We start from the raw sequence: 22,721 nt of genomic DNA, 5'->3' as shown, positions 1-22,721 counted from the left end.
TATGCATGTGTAAACATATATGTATGTGTATCATCTGTCTGCATATGTGTATCTGTATACATATATGCATGTATATACATATATTTATGTATATTTGTATATGTGTATCTGTATGTGTATACATATATTTATGTGTATCTGTATGTGCATATATGTATGTATATTTGTATGTATATAAATACATGTATATATATATCTATGTATCTATGTATATATGTGTGTATATGTATCTACATGTATATACATATATGCATGTATATACATATATTTATGTGTATCTGTATATGTATATATATCTGTATGTGTATACATATATGCATGCATATACATGTATTTGTGTATTTATATATATGTATGCTTATACATATGTGTATGTATATCTATATATGTAACTGTATATTCATGTGTGCATCTATATGTATGTTTATATATGTATATTTATAGCTACATTTCTATGAAGCTGCTTACCTTTCTCTTTTTGTTGGCTTTCAGGACATTCAAGTAGAGCAGTTATGTTTTTCTTTATATTGCTAGATATATTTGTAGATTTTTTTGGACCTAACTTTGTATTTCTATTTACATAATTTAAATGATCTCAGTACTTTGTAGAGAAACAAAATAGAAAGTGAACTTAAGAATAATAAATGGAGAAGAAATACCTTCTCTCTATTCTGATAAATCTTTTCTATTGAAAAGGGTACAAGGTGTATTGTGTTTGGTAGCAGTGGTTGCCAGGTGGCACTAGAGCCTTCCACTGTCTTATCTCTCCTCTTTCTTTCTTTCTTTCTTTCTTTCTTTCTTTCTTTCTTTCTTTCTTTCTTTCTTTCTTTCTTTCTTTCTCTCTCTCTCTCTCTCTCTCTCTCTCTCTCTCTCTCTCTCTCTCTCTCTCTCTCTTTCTAAAGATTTATATGAGTATACTGCAGCTGTCTTTAGACACACACCAGAAGAGTGCATCAGAGCCCATTACAGATGGTTGTGAGCCACTATGTGGTTGCTGGGAATTGCACTCAGTGCTCTTAACTGCTGAGCCATCTCTCCAGCCCAAGGGTCTATTTCATCGCACAACTTCCTTTTCTTTTCTTTTTTCCCCTTTCCCTTCTCTTCTCTTCCTTTTTCCCTTTCCCTTTCCCCTTCCCTTCTTTTCATTTCCTCTCTCTCTCTCTCTCTCTCTCTCTCTCTCTCTCTCTCTCTCTCTCTCTCTCCCCTTTGGTTTTTCAAGACAGGGTTTCTCTGTGTAGCCCTAGCTGTTCTAGAACTCATTCTGTAGACCAGGCTGGTCTGGAACTCAGAAATCTGTCTGCCTCTGCCTCTGCCTCTGAAGTGCTGGGATTAAAGGCATGTGCCACCACTGCCTGGCTCTCCTCTGTCTTCTTTAGGGAGGCCCCTTGGCCTGGAAGTCTCTCCCTGCAGATGGTCCCTGGCAGACCACCGTACATGTGATGAAGCTCTGGGATCAGGGTTGAAGACACGCACAGCTGACTTAAGGGGGCTTTAGGCTTCTTCCAGTCACTAAATGTATATGGTCATTGTCACAGGCATTCCTTTAGGAATGCAAGTGGTGGTGGTGGTGGTAGTGGTGGGCTGGCCCAGGCACTTGGAGGTGGGACTTTGTCCCTGTGCTGGTTTGCTTTTTGTCAACTTTACACATGTTATTGTCACCTGGGAAGTGGGAAGCTCAATGAGAAAATGCCTCCATTGGATTGCCTGTAAGCAAGTCTGTGGAAGGTTTTCTTGACTAATGGTTGATGTGGGAGGGCTGAGCCCATTGTGGTGGTGTGAGAAAGGCTGTGGGTGGTAACAAGACAGTCAGCAGCACTCCTCCTATGGCCTGTGCATCAGCTTCTGCCTCCAGGTTCCTGCCCTGAGTTCCTGCCCCGATTCCTTTCATGGTGGACTGGTTGGGATGTGTAAACCAAATAAACACTTTCCTCCACAATGTGCTTGTGGTCACATTGGTTGCCACAGCAACAGAAAGCTTACTATGACAGTCCCAAATGGGGCATCTTCACCAAGTGTCCTTGGACATTGTTTGAAAGGAATGCCACTTCTACAAAAACAAACAAACAAGCAAACAAAAAACCAAAAATCCCTCAAAAACCAAACAACAGCAACAAAACAAAACAACCAACAATCAAAACCCCCCAAAATAAAAGAAACCAAAACAACACCAATGACAAGAAAAAGCAAACAACTGACAGGAGCATTCATTAAAGAGACCAGAGGGACCAATGCTACTGTTCATCTTTGCCTGTGTTATCTACTAGTAGGGATTATGGCATTTAAAGCCATTTAGTAACTAGCCCTCTATGTCTCCAAATTAAAAGAAGCCTTTGATAAAAGCTGGAAAAATACACTTATGTATAATTTTTATATTCAGGTTCCTGATTCTTCATAATCCCATTTGTTGCAATAACTAATTGTGACAAAGTGTATTTCCCCTGAGAATCTTTTTCTCCCAAAAATGGTTCACTTGTTATTCTCCCAAGCCTTTCCAGGGGACCCAGGAAAGGTGGAACCCAGCAAAGAGCAGCCCATGGAGCAACAGGAGGCCACTGTCCACTTACTTCCAGAGTTCCGCTGACATCCAGGCCTGATGTTCCTGGCAAGAACCGTTGCTGGTGCTATTGTCAGGGTGTACAATGAAGGACTCCACAGTTTGTTTAAATTTTTATTATTTTTAGATTTTATGTGATGAGTAGTCTGTGTGCATATGTGTGTGTGTGTGTGTGTGTGTTTAAAAACATATGCTCCCTGGCACTTATGAAGGCCAGAAGAGGAATTCTGAAAGAGGGATAAGTACTCTTAACCAATGAGTCATCTCTCCAGCCCTTGGTTTATTTTAATGCTGGATCTGAGCCCACTGTCCCAGGTATGCTAGACGAGTTCTATAGCACTCAGTTATGCCCACGCTCCTCCATCTATAGTTGGTTTCATTTGCCCTTCACTTTTTCTTTCTATTTCTGTTAGTCTCATCAGGTGCCTGATAGCTGATGGACTAGAGATTTCATCCATTACAGGGAGAAGGGGCTTGATAAAATACAGACATTTATTCTGGTTTTCCAGGGATAAAGACATTGGCCACATTCTTAAAGCATTCTTGGCTACAACCAGACATCTGGTCTCCCTGGGGACCCTAGATGAAGGAATGTGATCTTCTGCTGTGATGCTGCGACTGTCCGGGCCTTGAGACTCAAGGAACATCAGCAGTAAAGCCAATTTGTTTGAACAAACACCGCCCACCTCCCCAGTCACAGAGAGTCATCCCTGTCCCCATAAATCCCTCTGATTCACACTTAACCAACTGATATAACTCAAGGCGATTTTTGTAGTGTGCCAGTCCAGTTGGGGGCACACTGAAAAATATTTGATGTCTCAAAGCAGACACTAGGCAGTGCTTAGTGTAGGACAAAGTGACTCCCTGAGCAGTAACTAAGAATCAAGGGAAACAAGGGACACAGTGTAAACTTGACCAAGGCATTCAGTAGTCAGTCATCTGGGCACAGCTGAGGGTGGGGTGGTTTTAGGTCAAGAAGGCAAGAGGTTGGGTCTCAGGAGACAACAGAAAGCTAGCGATAAGATGGTTATTCCCTACATCACTGAACCCACTTTAGAAGAGGGCTAGCTTATGACACCATCTCAGTATTTTTCAGTTGAACAAATCTACGTGTCACCTATTGGACTTCAGTATCTGTCATAAGGTCAGTACTGCTCCAAGAGTCAGGATCCACTGGTGAGCACCGGGTTAGCACAGGGAGAAAGCAAGGTTTTACAGAAGGTAGCTGCTCGGTAGACTCCCTCCATCTCCCATGCCAGTCCAGGGCAGCCTGGGAGTGGACTGCAGCAGGAAAAGGTACTGACAAGCCTCTCTTCTGTGTGGTATCTCTGACGTCTTTTAGGGATCACTCAGCTTGGCCGACGGGACTGTGCTGGGGGGACAGTTCACAGAGGAAAGGGTAGAAATACTGAGACTGGAGTTGGGTTTCAAAGATAATCCTTGTGAGGTTAGCATTCCAAAGCAGGGGTACTGTGGGGAACAAAGGCAGATGCCATCTCAGGGATCCAGGACACTCACCTTTACCTTCCTGTCTCTTGGTGGTGATGCATTGGATCCTGTCCCAGAGGTGTGCCATCACCCTAAGTTATTTTTTTCTCCTTTCTGAGGTTAATATATTTTTTAAAATCACTATCAGCTATTGACTTGGAGTCAAAGTTCTGGGCTGGGGTGAGCCATAGGGGCTTATCATCATCATCATCACCATCACCACCACCACCATCATCATCTTCCCAGCAGAGGCTTGGAAAACCTAAGCTGGAATTGAGCCAATCTTCTACAGCAGTCTGTCTTGAGGGCTCCGCAACTGCCACTTGAGCCGATACTGGCCATAACCTGCTCTTAGAAATGAAGTCTGATTGCAACTCAGCCACTCCCATTCACATATCTTTTATTTTTCATGCTGCAATAGAAGCGATAGCAACACATTTGGATAAAGTTTAAAACATGATGTGACAAACTTTAAAATACTTATCATTTAGCCCTTTCCAGAGGTTGGCTTTTTCAGAGGTTGATCCAGAATCAGGACAGTCCACGTTTTTATTTATTTACACCGAGATGACCTCAGAGTCCTGCAAAGTCCAAAGAGAGAGGCCCAGGCTTTCCTTGTGAGGATGGTGGACCCGAGGCTGATGGACAGTGATGCGTAAGAGAGCTTGAAGGTCCTGCTGGAAAGGCTCCGAGAGTGCATCTGAGCTGGTGTAGGCCCTTCCAGAGAGGAGGCAAGAAGCACCACGCTGGCAGGGAACAGAACACGCCCATGCTTTTCTTTCCCACGATTAAACAGAATCTGGGGATAGTTTGGCATTGATCCCAATGCCAGAAGTTGGCATTTGGTGAGGTGGGGTTGTAAACATAGCCTCACTGGGAGGTCTGGTCACCATTCACACGGTGGCAGCAACGGACAACAGATGGGGAAGCTGGGTGACTGTAGTGTCCGCTCTCCCCAAGGCTCCTGCGCACTAGCTGGAGGCTGGCCCTGTGGGACAGCACCACACACTTTCCTACTTTGGGGCATGGGGCACTGGCTCACATGGACAATCAAAAGGACAGCCAAAAATGTTCCAAGCATTTTAACTGTTTACTGGGCACAGTGCTACAAATTACAAAAGATGGCTCTGGTCATTTATGGAGAGATATATGTAGCCCTTTCGAAACGTGTGCTTTTTAAAGTCAGAGATTCTCCTGCCTGCTTCCCCAGCATACCTCATAACCTGTTATTTGTAACTGCAGGCCATGAATCCCCTTATACAAATCAGTCCAGAAGGGACGGTCTGCAGGCTTGCTTACCAACATGAGTCGGCTGAGGAAGAGTGTGCAAAGGTAGCTTTCATACTCAGAGTATTTTGTAAGTGTGCAAGGCATTGGGTACTCATGCTAAGTCTTTATAAGGCTTGCTAGCCAGTTGTGTGTAGACCCAGATTTTCAAGTGCTGAATGGTTTCAAAGCAAGGCTTTCTGCTGTCTGCTGTAGGTTGCTGGCTGTTCTATGAAGCACCCACCGGAAGCAGCACTTCTGGATTCTACGGTCCTGGGTCCCTGTGTGACAGTGGGCACTAGGAAGGCATGCATTCTGTACTGCACACTGACGTGGGGCCAGTCCCTGGGTGTTCTTTCCCCCTTCAACACTTTGGCCTTAGTTATTTTACTTTCTGAGTGTGAACAATTGTCAAGTCAGCTCTGGCTATGTCTTCTTTTTCAGTTCAAATAATTATATGAGGCATTATACTGTATAATTGAGCATTCAAAAATAGATTTTGTGAGCTAAGTGTGTTGAAAATGTATTTCCATAAAAATGTCAGGTGTTTGTTTCTTCTTCTTCTTCTTCTTCTTCTTCTTCTTCTTCTTCTTCTTCTTCTTCTTCTTCTTCTTCTTCTTCTTCTTCTTCTTCTCCTTCTTCTCCTTCTTCTTCTCCTTCTCTTCCTCCTCCTCCTCTCCCTCCTCCTCCTCCTCCTCTTCCTCCTCCTCCTCTTCCTGCTCCTCCTTTTCCTCCTCCTCCTCCTTCTTCCTTTTTCTGAACCTCTAGAAATATGGCACCTGTCAGCTAAGGATAGGTGGCATGGTCAACATGCCAACAGTCTCCCAAGACAGATAATTAAGTTCTAGTCAGCTGGCAAATGGGGCTGAGAGCACCCTGTGAACAAAGAGCTGGTCACAGTGGTACCCGAGTTTCTGTGACTGAGTCTGTCTGAAAGCCAAGATGCGCTCAGATGTAGAACTCCTCCATGTCATCAGTCTCAGGACCAACTGTTGTTGGAGGCAATAGCATGCCTTGGACACCCTGTGTGGCTTTGGGGTCATGACATGGGGTGTGTGTGGATGACTCTGTGAGCAAGGAGGCATCAGAAGCTGAGAGAGCAGGAGTAGTTGTCTCTGCAGGCCTGGGGGACCCTTTGGTGAAGAGAGGGTGGGAAACACAGGCAGTGTCTGGGCTTACCTCACTGGCAGCGGGCATAGGTCCTTTCTTGGGACTCTTGTGTGCTGGCCAGTGGCTACTGCATCTCTCAGAGGAGAGGGGTGCCTCTATTGTGTTGTAAAACCTACTGGGTGCAGAATATGCAGAGACCACAGACAGGTCTGAGGAGGACAGCCGCAGGCCTGTGTCCACATCTGTCTCTTGGGCCCCTTCTAAGTCATCAATGGACATGAGGCGGCTAGGCTTCCACTCCGATGCACTGTGTCTCTGGGAATTGGTCGGTAGTGGCTGTGGTTCAGTTGGGGAAGGGCCTCCACTGGGCAAACAAAACAAAGACTTGCTTCTCGGGAAAGACCAGGCAGGGCTGGAGGTGCTCGACTGTGTGTTATACTCCTGCTTGTCCCCAGGGAGCCGGGCTATCTGGTTGGATGGGCTGTCATGTAGGGCTGTCTGGCTGCTGCCCTGTCCTGTGTTTGGTGTGTCGACCGCTGCAGGAGGAGCAGAATGTGGTTTCTTCTCAGAGGAGTGATGTGCTCTGCTGTACTTGGGGGCCTTTTTGTGTGTCCTCTGTGCCTGTAGAGAGAGGGCTCCATTAGTCAGAGGCTACATTGAGGCTCACTGTTAAATGCAGCATGAAACAGACTGCCAGTCATTGGGAACTCCAACTCTGGCTAGGAATGCAGCCGGCTCCTCATTCTGACAGGGTATTGTAGTATGTAGCGTCCACATGGGAATGTACCAAGGAGCAAGAGCCCGGACAAGCAGACACATGGAGATGAGACTCCCTTAGAAGTCTCCTGCTCTCCTCAAAGCTCTGCCACCTCTGCCTTTGCTCTCCAGTTTGGAGCACACAGCAGGGCTTTAGTTGAGGGGAGAATAAATGTCACCTACATTCTTTCACATTTCTAGGGGACTCTCATTCTTTGTACCAGTCTGTTGGGTACATTCCATGTTGACTTTGAGCAACATGACTTCCTGTCACAATGAGGAACCAGTTGCACTTCCCCCTGTTCCCCCACTCTCACTCCCCAGACTGGGATATACTCAAGCAATTTGGGATAACCTTAGCTTAAGAACCATTAAGTAAGGTTTCCCAGGTGTCTTTTGACTTTCCCTGGAGAGACACGAACAAACATCTATTTAACCCAGATATGGCACTGATGAGAGATTTAGGAAATGGTGTCACCCAAACCCAATGAGCCAGTGAGTTTACTGGAGATACTTAGGGTAGCCGGAGTCACTCCATGGCAACCGTATCACTAAAAAGCCCAGCCCAGTATGGGTGATGACTCAGGAAAGAAGTCTTTTGCAATCCCCACTCAACCTGCTGGCAGCTCCATTGAAGAGACTCACTCCCCCCACCATGTTCCCCCCAACCCATCCCAGCAGCTGTTTAATGCCCTTGTCGATCTTTTAACTTTCTCTGAGTGTCTTGAGCCTTTTCACTTTGGTCAACTTGCTAAGGTTCCTTCTAGAAGGGACTATTTCTATTCAGAGAAAATAGTTTCTCAACACCAAGACAGTCTGAGAGGGGGCCCTAGTATGGACAGGGTGTCTTCTACAAAAGAGGGGCTGTTGGGGGTCAGCATTTATTCACATTTTGCCTTTCAGGAATTAGGTACAAGGAGGGGAATTGTTGCCTCCTGATGAGTCGTGAGGAGGCATGGAAGGGAAGGAAGACAGTGTCACCCTTTAACACTTGACCCTGCTCCTTTCGCACACACCAGTCCTGCTGACAGGATCTGGTGTCTTCTGCATGGCACTGGGCACTCTGCTCAGGCACATTCCATCTCCTCTGCTTCTCTCCAATTATTTCTCTGATCCAGATCCAAGACGATAATGCAAATCTAAATCAAACAACAGATTAGGGGACAACAGGTCTGGATTTATTCAGGACTGGCAAAACCTGATTGATGAATCCCTAAAAAATAGGGGGGGGGGTGGCAGGGTTTTACTAGAAGAGACATTTCCTTCTATCAGGCTGAGACACGTGTCTTCATAACAGATACTCCCAATTCCCCCATTAAAGAGGTGAGTCCCGAATCACACACAATCCAGGACATGGCATGTCAAAACTAGGTGGCTTTCTGGCAGGAGGGTGGTATGCAGTGAGGAAGATGGTGGGATGGAGGTGGGGAGCCCATTCAGAAGCCACTGCAAGGATGCTCCAGTTCTTACGTGCTGGGACACATAAGCTACATCTGCGTGATGCGCACAGTCACTCCTTAGCCGTGCATGTAGAGGTGCAGACTCTCCTGGGATTATCTGCCTGGCCTTTCTCTCCGTGTTACTTAGTCTGCATCCTGTTTGGCTTTCATCCATATGTCTTGCCAATCCTATTCTACCATCTAGGCTCTGCATATCATATTGGCATCCCAAAGCTGTTTTGTATTAAGCTTGGCTTAAAGTCAATCAGCTGCAGCAAGCCTTCTGGAAGGCTGCAGATGTGGCTCAATTGGTGAAGTACTTGCTGCACAATTATGGGGATCTGAGTTTGGATCCCTAGCAGTCCTGTACAAAAAGGCAAGCATAGGAACATGTGTCTGTCATTCCAGGGCTGGGATGAAGATGGTCAGAACCCTGGAGCTAACTGGCTAGTTGACCTAGCAGAACTGGTGAGCTCAAGGTTCAGTGAGAGACCCTATCACGACAAACAACGTGGAGAGAGCTTGAGAAAGACACCCAGTGTTGACCTACGACTTCCACGTGCATGTGCTCATGTGCACAGGCACACAAATGCCCATGTGAATACATGCAAAAGCACATTTATGTAACACACACACAAATATTTTTCTTAGATTCTATATTATGTATGCTTAAAGAATATGATGCAAGGCCCAAGTACACTGAGAAAGTTCACAACTGCTGGTGGTTTTAAGACAAAGGATTTTCACCATCCTTAAGCTTAGCTGGGTAGAAGAGAAGACAGAGTGAACTTGTTGTAGGAAGGAAGCCCTGAGGAATGGAGACTGCTTCAAAGTCTGGAAGGGCACAGTTCCCGGGGAGAACTCTAGTATCCTTTGCTTATTGGTAAGTATACATACTTACACAGTGTAGCCACAGTATAGCCACAGTGTAGCCACTGCTTCAGCGCTTCAGTTATGGGGGAGGATGGCTGCACTCTGGATCTGCTTGAAAATGGAAGCCAGTGGTGAACACAGCTTCATGAAAAGCCGAAGATCAAGGTTCCCAGGCAAGTGACTGCTGAGGGACATTCAAACCTGTCACTCTCACCTAGCCCAGTGGAGTTAAATTTGGCTTAAAGTCCAGCATGGCAGGCAGGAACACTGTGGGCTTGAACAGAGCTGTTCATGCTTCCACTAGCCCATATGTGGTCTCTCTAGTTTCTATGGCACCATGAAAGCGGGAGGCCAGAGAAACCCCATACCATGCTGCTCTGAAGAAAGCTGGCAGCTGCTCTGTTTTGCTGGGGAGTGCAACCTGCACTCTGGAGGTGCCTGTTGGGTGTGTGTATCTCAAGGCTGGCACACTACTGTGGATAACTGCAGGCATCCTGGGATGAGAGCTTGGGAAGGAGGCTGCAGAGCTTTCCCTACCCTTCCCACATCCTCTAGACTCTGGGGCCAGAGCGATGAGCATGGGGCATCTACCTGGACCCAGGCTGACGGTTATTCTTTAGCTTTACCCAGTGGGATCTCATCAGACCTAAAGACAGCCCACTGTTCCAAGGATGGAGCCTCTGATGTGTTTCCCTGGGGCTGGCTTTTTGTTTCCTGCCTCTCTGCTTGACTGGGAACAATAGGGGCTGAGAGCGAATCCAGACAGGCCCTAGTGGGATTTACAGGAGTATAACAGGAGCTTGTGACTCAGGGTTGGCTGCCACTTCTCAGGGGCAGCCTTCCTGAGCCCCAGCAGTGATAACAGAGATGGTGTGAAGCCAGCCTCCCTCCCTTCCCTCTGGAGCAGCATGGGCTGGATGCTCCACTGGAATTCACAGGCTCCTTTCCTCACTATTTAAGGAACTTTCTCCAAGAGCGGAATAGCACACATAAATTAATCTGCTCTATGAAGGCAGCCAGCCAGGGGGAACCTGCTTATGCTTATTGTGTCCCTAGGAAATTGGAATCCAGCTAGGAGCTAGTCCTGAGACTGCAAGCACAGGCAGATTTCTGGTGAAGGGAAGGAAGTATCCTCCTGCCCAGCTCCTATTTGTGTCTGCCTAGACGCCTGCCCAGCCTCTGAGGCAAAGGGCAATGGGATGTTGTGAAGATTTATCTGGTCACCTCTCTTCTCCTGGAGAGCACTCATTCTCTTGGGCACACACGAATAGGAGCAGAGTGGTTGGACCCTGGGTGAGCATATTTTTAGTTTTAATAGACACTTTCAAACATTCCAGAATTGATGGTATAAATGTACAGTTTTTGCCAAAAATTTAAATGTATTTCAATTACTTCATACTCTCTCCAAGATCTGGTATTATGATTGTATTTAATTTTAGCCCATCTGGTGGGCAACAATATTTCATCACTGTGTTAATTTGGATTTCTTTGATGGCCACCCCCTCTTCCTCCAGTCTCCAAGGTCACCCCATGTAACCCAGGCTGTCCTCAAAACTCAGGAGCCTTTTGCTGCTGCCTTGAGGGCCGGAGTTATAGGCCTGTGCCATTGTGCATGACTGTAGGGCGTCTTTCAATGCTCACTGGCAGAGACACTGTGTATGAAGTGCCTGCCCTTTGTACATATTCTGGAGTCAATACTTTTAAAAAGATTTGAGCATCACAGATATTACAAACCCACCTGGAACTTGTGGATTTATTCTGATTGTTTTTATGACTAAGCACTTTTAGTTTTAATGAAGACATTTACGTGTTTGTTTGTTTTTTTTTTTTTCAACACTGTCTTAAGGAGGTGCAGGCGCAGGTGAGGTGACCCTGGGTAAGTGTTCGCTATGCAAGCATGGTGACTACTATAGTGAAGAGAGACAACGGAGTCCTGAGGGTTGTCCTCAGACTCTCATGGCTGCCTATGGTATCTGTGCAGCCACACACACACACACACACACACACACACACACAAATGCACACACGCAGAAACAGACACACACAGATACACAGACATACAAATACACACACACACACACACACACACACACACACACACACACACACACAGAGAGAGAGAGAGAGAGAGAGAGAGAGAGAGAGAGAGAAATGTCACAAATGTCCAGTATGTGAATGTAGAGAGCCACCAGTTTTTTAATTGTCCCTGGGGTATTTCTTCACTCTTCTGCCAGCACCAGAATCAGGAACCTATAAGCCATGTTTGCAAGCATTTGTGGGATTGCAATGGTTCTAGATGGGGCATGTCATTCCCACCCTGGGTCTGGTCTAGTGTGGCTGATCCACATTTCCAAAGCCTCTGCTCATCCCCTGTCTGTCTGTCTGTCTGTCTGTCTGTCTGTCTGCCTGCCTGCCTGCCTGCCTGTCTGTCTGTGTGCATGTGTGTTTGAATAAAATAAAATAAAATAAAATAAAATAAAATAAAAATAGGCAGAAATTTGGCCAGTCCAACTACCTTGTGTGTATACACGACAATAAAATTTATTATTGAAGAAATGACAATATGCTGTGTGTGTGTGTGTGTGTATTCTAATATCAAATTACTTACAAAATTAGATAGTGGGTCATATTTGGCCTATGGTCTTTAACTTGCTGGCGTTGGCCCAATTGTTTTTATTCTATAAAAATTTAAATCAGTGCTCTAACTGTATCAAACCCTCACCAACGCATGAATTAGGATTGTCTACCCACCTTGTCTCCCCTTTAGCCCCGCCATCTTCCTCGATCACCTCCCCTACGCCCCTTAAAGCCATGGCCACACCAGCCTGGAGCATTGACTCTTGGCCATGTCATGGCTCACAGTGGTAAAGACACCAGGCAGTCAAGAAGGGCAGGAAGGGTGCATGTTTCACTCCTAAAGCTACCCTACCCACTCACGTGCCCCCAGCTCCTCACGTGGAGCTGGGTGGAGGAGGGCTGGCTCTGTTCAGCCGGACCACCGTCTGCCTGGAAGAGGGAGGGGCTGGTCTGGCAGGAAAGAGCTTCAACTATGAAAGCATGGTGCAGCTCATTTGTTGTTATTGTGGTGGTCTCCCCTCCCCCTGGGCTCCGGGGCACTAATTCATGGATAACTGAGTTACTTCCATCTCCTGTAGAAATAGGTCATTAGAATGCAAAGGCAGTATTCTTGGATGACTGAGCCATCTGACTACACCAGGAAAGGAATATCAACGAAGCAGGCCTGCCAAACAGTTCAAGACTTCCACTGGCCTGGGTTAGGTTTATAGCCTGGCTTAGAGGACAGCTGTTAAACCCTCCCCCTTCCCTAGCACCTTAAACTTGGGCAACCTACACCACCATTTGGACAAATGGCTATATGGGTTTTTTTTTTTTTTGTGTGTGTGTGTGTGTGTGTGCCAGAAATGATACTGGAGAAAATGTCTCAAGATGGAGGTTATCACCAATGTTTGCTAAGAGGATCAGAAATAAGAGTTGAATTTACCGCATGACATAGGTCGGCAGTTCACAACCCTGAGTACATCTGGGAGACTTTAAAAAATATATGCAGCCCTGTAGCAGCAGAAACAGGCTCTCTAGGTTGGGGTGGGGAGCAGGCAGGGAGTATGGAGCTGGGGCTTCTTTGCCTTGCTGACAACCCCTCATGCAGCTTTTTCTTTCTTATTCAAGGGCCCACACCTGTGTTATGGTCACTTGAATGACTATGTTCTAAACGACTGCGTGTTTCCATGACTACACGTGGCTCTTTTTAGACCCTTAAGAACCGTTTTGGTTGATCTATTTGAAGTAAGCCTTTGCAACTTGAGAGGTCCAAACGTTGGCCCCTGGAGGATGGAGACCCAGAGAGCTGTACGGATGGGAAACCACCATCTCCCTCTTGTCTAATGCCCTCCTGTGGTGGGTCATCTGGCCTTCATTGCAAGTGTCTGGGCTAAGGTACAGTGAACGTGTCTTCTTTTTCTAAAAAAAAAAAAAAAATTAAAAAATATTTATTTATTCTATGTATATGAGCACACTGTCACTGTCCTCAGACACACCAGAAGAGGGCATCAGATCCCACCATAGATGGTTGTGAGCCACCATGGGGTTGCTAGGAACCAAACTCAGGAACTCTGGAAGAGCAGTCAGTGCGCTCCCAACCACTGAGCCACCTCTCCAGCCCTGAATTTGTCTTCTTAGTTCATTTGTCTGGAAAGCGATATGGCAATGGGAATTTAACCACGTATCTCTTTGCCACAACTTTCTACCTTGTTCTGATCTACAAACCTGTTTTTACAACAAAACTTGCTTGCTGGCCTTGGACTTCATCAGCACCAACCATTTCTATAGCATTAGGAGTTTGCTCTTGTAATATCTGTTCATTTTTTTTCCAGTTTTTTAGTTTTTTAGTTTTTCAAGACAGGGTTTCTCTGTGTAGCCCTGGCTGTCCTGGAACTCACTCTGTAGACCAGGCTGGCCTCCAACTCAGAAATCCACCTGCCTCTGCCTCCCAAGTGCTGGGATTGAAGGCGTGCACTACCACTGCCTGGCCTGTTCATTCTTTTAAAACAGAATACATTTGTGAAGGCCAGAAATACCAAGTCTGCTTACCATCAACTGACTCTCCCAGAACAAGGCCCAGACTAGACCAAAGCTCCACCTAGCCTCTCTCAGAGCACGGGTAGTTATGGTCACTGGAGAGTAAAGACATATAATTCTCACCATACACCTGACTTAACTAATTCCTGGGGACACCAGGACTGAAGGACAAATCTGGGCCTGGGGTGTCTGAGTAAAATTGGGCCAATGCTGGAGCTGCAGATAATCTTCAAGGGGTTAGGGCAGATCTTACTCTTACATGTTCAGAGACATGGTAAGTTAGAACAGAATCCCTGTTTGCTGATCCACGACTCTCTCTCTTTAGTAATTAGGTCCTTAGCGCTTCCGCAGGGCTAGGGACCAGTCTTGGCTCTACCTGGACCAGTCCTAACTGGAATTAAAGTCACCTTTCATTTTCCAGAAGACTGACTTCTTAGTCACTCTTAGGTCATTAGTGCAAGTGTTTTTGATCTGCTTTCACATACAGAAAAAACACACAAACAACAAAACCACACCAACTCCTACCCACCCACCCAAAAAAACTATCTAAAACTCCTCTTAATTACATTTAGGGGTGTGTGTGTGTGTGTGTGTGTGCTCGTGTTTGTGTGCACATGTACCACAGTTCATGTGTGGAGAAGAATGGACAACCTGTCTCCCTCTACTATGTGGGTCCCAAGCTGAGCCATCTTGCTAGCCCCCAAGAGCTACTTTTGAAGCTGAATATTCAGGTCAAGGAAGAGCTCAGTGACAGGACATCTGCCTGGCAGGCATGGAGCCACGTGTCACTCTCTAACACCACTGAGTAATAATGATAATGACACTGAGCCAATCAGAACGGTCAGGTTTTATTGTGTGTGTGTATGTGTGGGTCTATGTGCTTGCACATACATGTGGAGTTCAGAGCAGGGCTTTGTGTGTCTTTCTTTATCTTCCTCTGTTATTGCTTTGAGATGGGGCCTCTCTATAACTAGATGCTAGGTTGTCTGCAGCCTCTAGCATCCACCCGGTCTCTCTCTGCCAACACTGGGGTTGCGGGCACATGCAGCCACACTTAGCTTTTTATGTGAGTGCTGGAGATACAAACTTGGGTCTTCATGTTTCCCCAGCCAGGGCTCTGAGCCCCGAGCCACCTCCACAGCCCCTAAAGCTATCAGTTTCTCTCATAGTTGATTTCAGTTCAATTTGTCAATCTTATTACACTAGTAACACATCTGCAAATGATAGCAATAATTGCTTTAAAGGGGCCTTTTGTGGCTGAATTAATTTCCTTTAATATTTTAGAGATGCACTCGATACATTTCTGTATTTAGGAGCTGACTTGTTCTCCTTGGAGATGTTGGGGATGGAGCCCAGGGCCTTATACACGATAGGCAAGCAGTCCTACTAACCAAAACCCAAGTGCAGTACGAAAGGCATGTTTGCAAGGTAGCTAGGCAACTAAGTGGGGGGGGGGGAAGCATCAGAAGTCAGCAATAATGCTTGTAAGTGGTTGTTGCATCAATAAAGCTTTGTGGCAGTTTGAATAGGAACGGCCCCCTTAGACTCACATATTTGAATGCTTAAACACCAAGGAGTAGATAGAACTAGAAGAATTTGGAGGTGTGCCCTTGTTCTAGGAAATGTGTCATTGGGAGAGGGTTTTGAGTTTTTAAAAGCCTGCACCTGGCCCAGTATTTCTCCCTCTCTCTGTCTCTTTGAGTGTCTCTGTGTCTGTATGTCTGTCTGTGTGTCATCCTGTGGATCAGAATGTAGCTCTCAGCTACTGCTCCAGCACTATACCTGCTGCCATGCTCCCCGCCATGATGATAATGGACTAAACCTCTGAAACTGTAAGCCAGCTCCCTTTAAACATTCTCTTCTAATAAGAGTTGCCTTGGTCAAAGTGTCTCTCAATAGCAATAGAACAGTGACTAAGACCTCAGAGCACCTTGCAAGGTCCTTCGTAGGTAGGCTCCTTCCCTGGCTTCACAGCATCATTCATGGTCCACAGACCACCAGTTTCTTCATGCTCCTCAAGTCCTGGTTCTACATGTTTATGCCACACAGCCTTATTCCTGCCACCTGTGTGACCGTGCCAAGGGTGGACGTCTGGTATGGGGAGAGCAGTCACACCAAAACTTCAGTGGGAGTCTGAGGTGGTGTCTAAAAGATTGCCAATTCTGATCTGGCCCCATTCTTTCTTATGGAAGATTAGAATCCTTCTTTTGATAACATGGGGGGGGGTTATAAAATCATATTCAATAATGACTGAGCTCTGGAAACTTCCTCTTTGTTCTTAATATTTCTCCAATTGTTTGCCTCTCTCTCTCTCTCTCTCTCTCTCTCTCTCTCTCTCTGTGTGTGTGTGTGTTTGTATGTGTGTGTGTGTGTGTTTGTGTGTGTGTGTGTGTGTGTGTGTGTGTGTGTGTAGGAGGAGGGTTTATTTTATCTTATAGCTTACAGCAAATCATGCAGGGAAGACATGGAAGGATGTGGGGGCAGAAACTGAAAGCAGAGCCATGGAAGAATGCTGCTTACTGGCTTTCTCTGTTTGCTTTCTTATACATGCCAGGACCCAGTGATAGCATTGCTCATAGTAGGCTGAGCTCTTCCAAGTCAATCATTAAGAAAATGCCCCACAGTCTTGTCTACAGACTACGCCTATGGAGACATCTTCTTAATCTAAAAGGAGGTTCCTTCTTTTTAGAGAACTCTAGCTTCTGTCAAGTTGACAAAAAGCTAACCAGTGCCTCAGGGAATCAGGACAAGCCAGAGCACGGGTTATGTCTAAATCAAAGTCCTTTAGACTCTCTGGATGGGCTCCCAAGAACATCCATCTACTTGGCTCCTCATTTTTCTTGGCCTCCAAGGCTGGACTCAATGGTGACAAACCCAGAATCTGTCTTTAGTCACTTTGATAGCTGTTAGGATCACAATGTGGTGTCCCTCCCTGATGTCGTCTAGAGAGGAAGAGAAAAGACACTTAATCATTGTTTCTTAGGTTAAGAACAATAGTGGGTGTACCTCGCATGGCTGCAGGTAGGTACTGCAGTGCTGAACTGAGCTCAGCTCTGAAGTATTATATCCAGGCAGCATTTCTCTAATCAAGAAGAAAAATCATTAGTAACACATAGTTTTGTAAATGATATCGTAGAAAGACTGATGGATAATATTTAGGGAGTGCAATCCATTGGACTGTTTAAAAGCAGACTAATCACTTTTAGTCTTCGGTTATATTTTTATGCTGGCTGTTTAAGATGACATAGGTGGCCATTAACAAGCTTTGTTCTGTTTGTTTTGTGAGACAAATCTTATGTCCCCCTGCTGTCCTGGAACTCTCTGTGTAGATCATATTGGCCTTGAACTTAACACGATCTACCTGCCTCTGCCCCTGAGTGTTGGGATTAAAGGCATTCACCACCACTCCTGGCTAGCTACTTCTTTTTTTTTTTTTTTTTTTTTTTACTGCTAAGGCCAGTTGAGGATCTGGTCCTTAGAGGTCACTTGGATTTGGGAGTGACCTTTGGCTCCTCCAGACTCCCTTTTGCTAGTTGTTCCTTTCATTTGAGTTTAAAGTAACGGCCTTGCTTGATTTTGGTTTCACTTGGAAACTGTCTTAGCTAGGGTTTTACTGCTGTGAACAGACACCATGACCAAGGCAACTCCTATAAATGACAACATATAATGGGGCTGGCTTACAGGTTCAGAGGTTCAGTCCATTATTATCAAGGTAGGAACATGGCAGCGTCCAGGAAGACATGGGGCTGGAGGAACTGAGAGTTCTACCTCTTGTTCCAAAAGCAGCTAGGAGAAGACTGACTTTCAGGTAGTTAGGACGAGTGTCTTAAAGTCCATGCCCACAGTGACACACTTCCTCCAAGAAGACCACACCTACTCTAACAAGGCCACACCTCCAAATAGTGCCACTCCCTGGGCCAAGCATATTCAAACCACCACAGAAGCACTGGGGGAAATTTTCCTGGGTTGGTCTGCTTCTTGTAGACTTGACACTGGTTAGAGTCACCAGATGGGGTCTCCGTGGCCTTCCTGAACAAGAGAATGTGTGCCTTGCCACAGACATAGAACATTTGAGACATCCTGTAGTCCCCTGGGACCTCACTGACTCCTTCCTTTTTTAATTACTCTGACACATCAGCATAGCCTCCAGCCATGGGGATGGAACACAAAGATTATTTACTCCAATCTGGTACTGTAACTTCTGTGCAATAAAGCTTGGGAGAAACAAAACATTGCCAACTAAATTTGACTAAGCATACATTTTTATTTAATAAGAACCAGTCAATAACTCCACTGGTTTGACATCAGTGTATTGGACTTTGACCTTAGCATTTTCAATATCATACATCATATCCAATTCTCATTCTTTACAAACTTTAAATAACTTACTCAGACCTCTGTGTTTGCTACATATACAAACCTATCTTTACTAAAATCATTTACTTACTGTTTTTTTTTTTCAATAGCATGAGGCACAGTGACATTAACAAATTTAGTATCTGATGTGAACTTTATTTTCTTTCTCTGGGGAGTGGAGGAAACTAGGTATTGTCTATATTCGCCTCATAAAGCCCAGGTGACAAGCAAGAGCTTGGTTTCACCCTGGGGAACCAACCAAGGCAATGGGCTTACTTCTAGAACATGGGTGAGGGATTATTGAAGAAGGACGAGGGTCCTTCATAAGCAGTTGTACTAGAAAGTCTTTACCCAGCATGGACTATAGCTTCCCCATGGACATGATAGAGTTTCCTCTCCCTGCCCTCAATACTCTAGCTGGTCCCCTAATCCACAAGGCCATGTCTAATTAGGGCAGACTAACCTACATCAAGCTAGGAGGGGTGGCCGGATTCTGAGGTGGCTGCTCTTCCAGATGTCCTGAGTTCAATTCTGAACAACCACGTGGTGGCTTACAGTCATATATAATAGGATCTGATGTCTTCTTCTGTCATGCAGGCATACATGCAAATAGAGTACTCATCTACATAAATATTTTTTTAAGAGGCAGACAGAACACTTCATGGGGCTAGAGATATAGCTCAGTAGCTTAGAGCACTGAGTGCTTTTTCAGGACCCAGGTTCGAGTCCCAGCATCCACAGTTGGCTGTAATTCTACCAGGGAGAGCTGGTGCCCTTCCCTGGTATCCTTGGGCTCTCACACATGGGGGTGCACAGACATACATGCAGGTAAATGCCAAAACACACAAAATAAAGGTAAATAAAATTTTTAAATAATTTAAAAACCACTCTTGATTTTGAAGGGTTGTCCTCTAATGTCTTTAAACTTAATAAGGTCATGGGCAGTCGGCATATATGGCCAAGGAGGGCCAGGCCAACGGAAGTATTTGCTTTTACTGATGTGTAGCCTGAGAGCCTTCCTGGCTATATTAGATGACCAACTGGTCGGAAGCCTATACCCACAATCATTTCTTAATGTGCCTGCGGTGGAGCCAAACACTTTGTAATGCTTTCCTCATGAAGAGACCACATTATAGCGTAATATAATACACGGTTATTGTTTCCATAGAGACTGCCTTTTAACCGGCACGTAGTGTCCAGGCCCAGCCCATGCGTATTTGTAATCCCAGCCATCCCTCCTTTCTTATAGCTAGTTCTTGACAAAGATGGAGATCAGTGCTGAATTTTGTGTACTCCTCATTTGGGTATCAAGAACAAAACCGGCATGCACCATGAAGAAGGCAGGATGCTTTTACCTTAGGGTAAATCCCAGCTGTCCAGAGCACTGGGTTTCGATTGGGAAATGTCCTGGGCTCGTGTGCTTGAACACTTGGTCCCCCTGACAACCAAACATGTAGGGGGTGAAGCTTCTTTGGAGAGAGGGGGTCACTGGGGGAAGGTTTTGAGGTTTGATAGCCGCTCCCCCTTCCTGTTCATTCTCTGCTTCCTGAGCACAGAGGAAATGTCACCCGCTGCTATCCGCTGCTTCCCGCTTTTGTCACCTATCATGGTGTACTGTAGCCCCTTGAACTATGAGAAGAAGCTCTTTTTTTCCCTGAAAAGTTTCTCCTTGTTAGGAATTTTGTGGCAGCCTAGACAAAAGTAGCCACTACTCTGAGGAGATACCTACAGCTGTGAGCTTGCAGACAAGTTTCTGGGTGTGTGGGACCACCAGGCTATATGAGACCTTGTCTTACACTTCTCTAGTCTCCTCTCTGCAGGCAAGAGCCTGTCCTGTCCCACTCAAAGTGGGACAGTTTTCCCTCCCTGGTGGACAATACAGCTGCTATCTGATCCCAAGTTTTGCATGTGGGGTTTTCAGTCACCAGAAAGGAGAGTAACTTTGGCTTCCAGATTCTAGATCCTATTGTCTACATGATGCCAGGTGCACAGACAACCTGAATACACCAGCCACAGCCAGGGATGCCACACTGGACCAGTCCAACATGGTGCATCAGGTCCAGTTAAGGAGGCTGGACTGGGTCAGCCCTCTGCCCAACACAGTACATCAGTTCCAGTTAAGGAGGCCGGACTGGGTCAGTCCAACATGGTACATCAGCTATAGCTGCGCATGGGGTAGAGGGATTTTCAGCCAAGGCCTTCTGGGGAGAGGACATCTTGGCAAACTATAGAACGGAACAGCACCTGTCGCAGAAGGGGAAGCTTCACCCTTGTCCTCCACCCCCACTTAAATGCTTCAATAGAAGCAGTTTCTCATAAGCAGCTAAATTATATATTTCATTTACATGAATGCCACCCATTCAGAGAAGAGACCTACTGAAGACCATCTTACTTACATGGAGTTTATAGAACGAGAAACCCGGGTAACCTAGTGCTGTAGAAAGTCACAGGAAACAGGCGGTGCCAGATGGTGACTAAGGTGCGGCCTGACCGTGCAGTTCCAGGCATTTCCTTTGCTTTTGCGGGAAGTTATCCTCCATCGTAGCAGTCGAAACAGCTACAGATGTCTGTAACTCTCACTCATAATTCTCACAGCAAAGATTTCAGCTGAGCAGTGCACCAGGTTCAGACCAAAAGGGCCTGCATCTTGGAATTTTCAAAAGACCATATTTTGTACAATATATACCATACAAAGGCAGAAAAGAAAAATTTAAAAAATGAATATGATCATTTTGTCCCAATGGAGGTTTATCCACGTTTCCAGGTTTTTTTTTTCCTGTGTATGTCTTAGCATATACAAAGACAGTTCTTGTTTGGCTAGAGCTAACTGAAAACTCCCAGACGCTGTCCGATTAATAAATACTGCTTTTATGAATAGAATCAAACTCACAGTGGAAGTTCTAGAAGCTTGGTGGAATCTCCCCAACTCTGTACCTCCTAACATACGCAATAATTTTTTATTGCATTTCTTTTTTGTTATCTGCCTCCCCTGCAGAAGTTAATCTCACTAAAGCAGGGACTTCTGGCTGGCTGCATTCAGAGGTCACAGTGTGCGACAAGGAGAAGGCACCCTGTGGATCGTCTGAATCTGGCTAACGTTAGCCATGTGTAATAGGAGGAATACCATGAAGGTTAGTGACAGCTGTCGGCGTTGTGGCTGGATTAGAACCCTGGGATTGAGCGTCTCATCAGTGTCCAGGCTGAATGTAAGTGACTAAAGCAGCTACTCTGCATGTGACTGTGTTTCTCAGGGAAGACCCTCTCAGGACTCTGCCTCAAAGCTCGTTTTGACAGGTAGCAACTCTCTATATCAGGGTGGGTTGCCTTTTACATCTTAGAAAGATGCATTTTTATTTATGTTTATGCCTGTGTCTGTCATGGGTCAGTGCACAAGTGTGGGGGGTCCCCTGATGCTACGCTCTCCGGTCGAGTCAGCTGGACAAGCCGAAAGGCTTAAAAGTCACTCATGAGGCAAAAGAGTTTCAAGGAAGCGCTCCTCCTGGAGTCTAGTGTTCTCTACCCATACATTAATTTTTCATTCCCGTGTTCCATTTCCGCGTTAGTCTAGTGTATAGATCCACGTGCTCTCTTTCAGTATTTTCCTATTTTAAGTGCCTTTTAAAATTGAATTCCGACATGGCTAAAGCCTTCCGCCAGTGTTCCAACAGTCCTAGAATGTCCTTGAGCAAGATCATGGGCTTGGAATTCAGTAAGAGTGTTGCCTATTCAGTGACATTCAGAATAGCCTCTGGTGCTACACTATCACTTAGAATAAAAGCCAAGTCGCTCCCATATACAGGAATTTACAATGGTTTAGGAAGTAGATCGGGCTGTGGTTTTAGAGTGTTGCATTATTCATGAGATGGTTAGCTAGAACAGAACTCCCTAGTTAGAACCATGACTTGGGTGTGAAAGCCCTTGCCCTAGGAGAGTAAAGTTTTCACACCTGGCTTCTAAGACTATAGCTGACCTTAGATAGGGCTGACTCTGTCTCAGTTATTTTATTGGCCAGTTCCTGCCAGTCTTTGCGTTTTCATTCCTCTGTTCTGTGTAAGAGTCATTAAGCATCCGGTTACCTCATTTGTACCTTGCGGGTATGTCACCTAACTTCCTTATTGTCTTCTGCATAAAAAGTCTGATGTTCGTTTGAAAAATTACACTCAGATTCTACATGACCTCTCCTATGTGTGTCTGTTTGTCATTCATCCACGCTTTGCCCACCCGCGTCGAGAGACCCGTTCAACGCAGATACAGGGACCCAGAGAGTCTGCGGCACCCTGAGA

General features: G+C 45.6%; 1 protein-coding gene across 2 annotated transcripts in view; it reads right to left on the bottom strand.

Annotated features, from left to right (window-relative positions):
• Positions 1 to 4,425: 4,425 nt before the first annotated feature.
• Positions 4,426 to 22,721, bottom strand: part of Fam124a (family with sequence similarity 124, member A) — a 52,750-nt gene continuing 34,454 nt past the window's right edge. Inside the window, exon 7 of one of the 2 annotated variants that reach the window (XM_030247908.1) lies at positions 4,426 to 7,039. In XM_030247908.1, coding sequence (XP_030103768.1) covers positions 6,257 to 7,039 — 783 coding nt within the window. In that variant the 3' untranslated portion in view covers positions 4,426 to 6,256. The remainder of the gene's footprint in view (positions 7,040 to 22,721) is intronic. The other variant, NM_001243857.1, reaches the window with a different exon arrangement.

Source organism: Mus musculus, chromosome 14 (genome assembly GCF_000001635.26).
Source record: "Mus musculus strain C57BL/6J chromosome 14, GRCm38.p6 C57BL/6J".
NCBI classification, from domain to species: domain Eukaryota; kingdom Metazoa; phylum Chordata; class Mammalia; order Rodentia; family Muridae; genus Mus; species Mus musculus.
The sequence above is the reverse complement of the archived record's forward strand: the minus strand, read 5'-3'. Positions and strand labels throughout refer to the sequence as shown.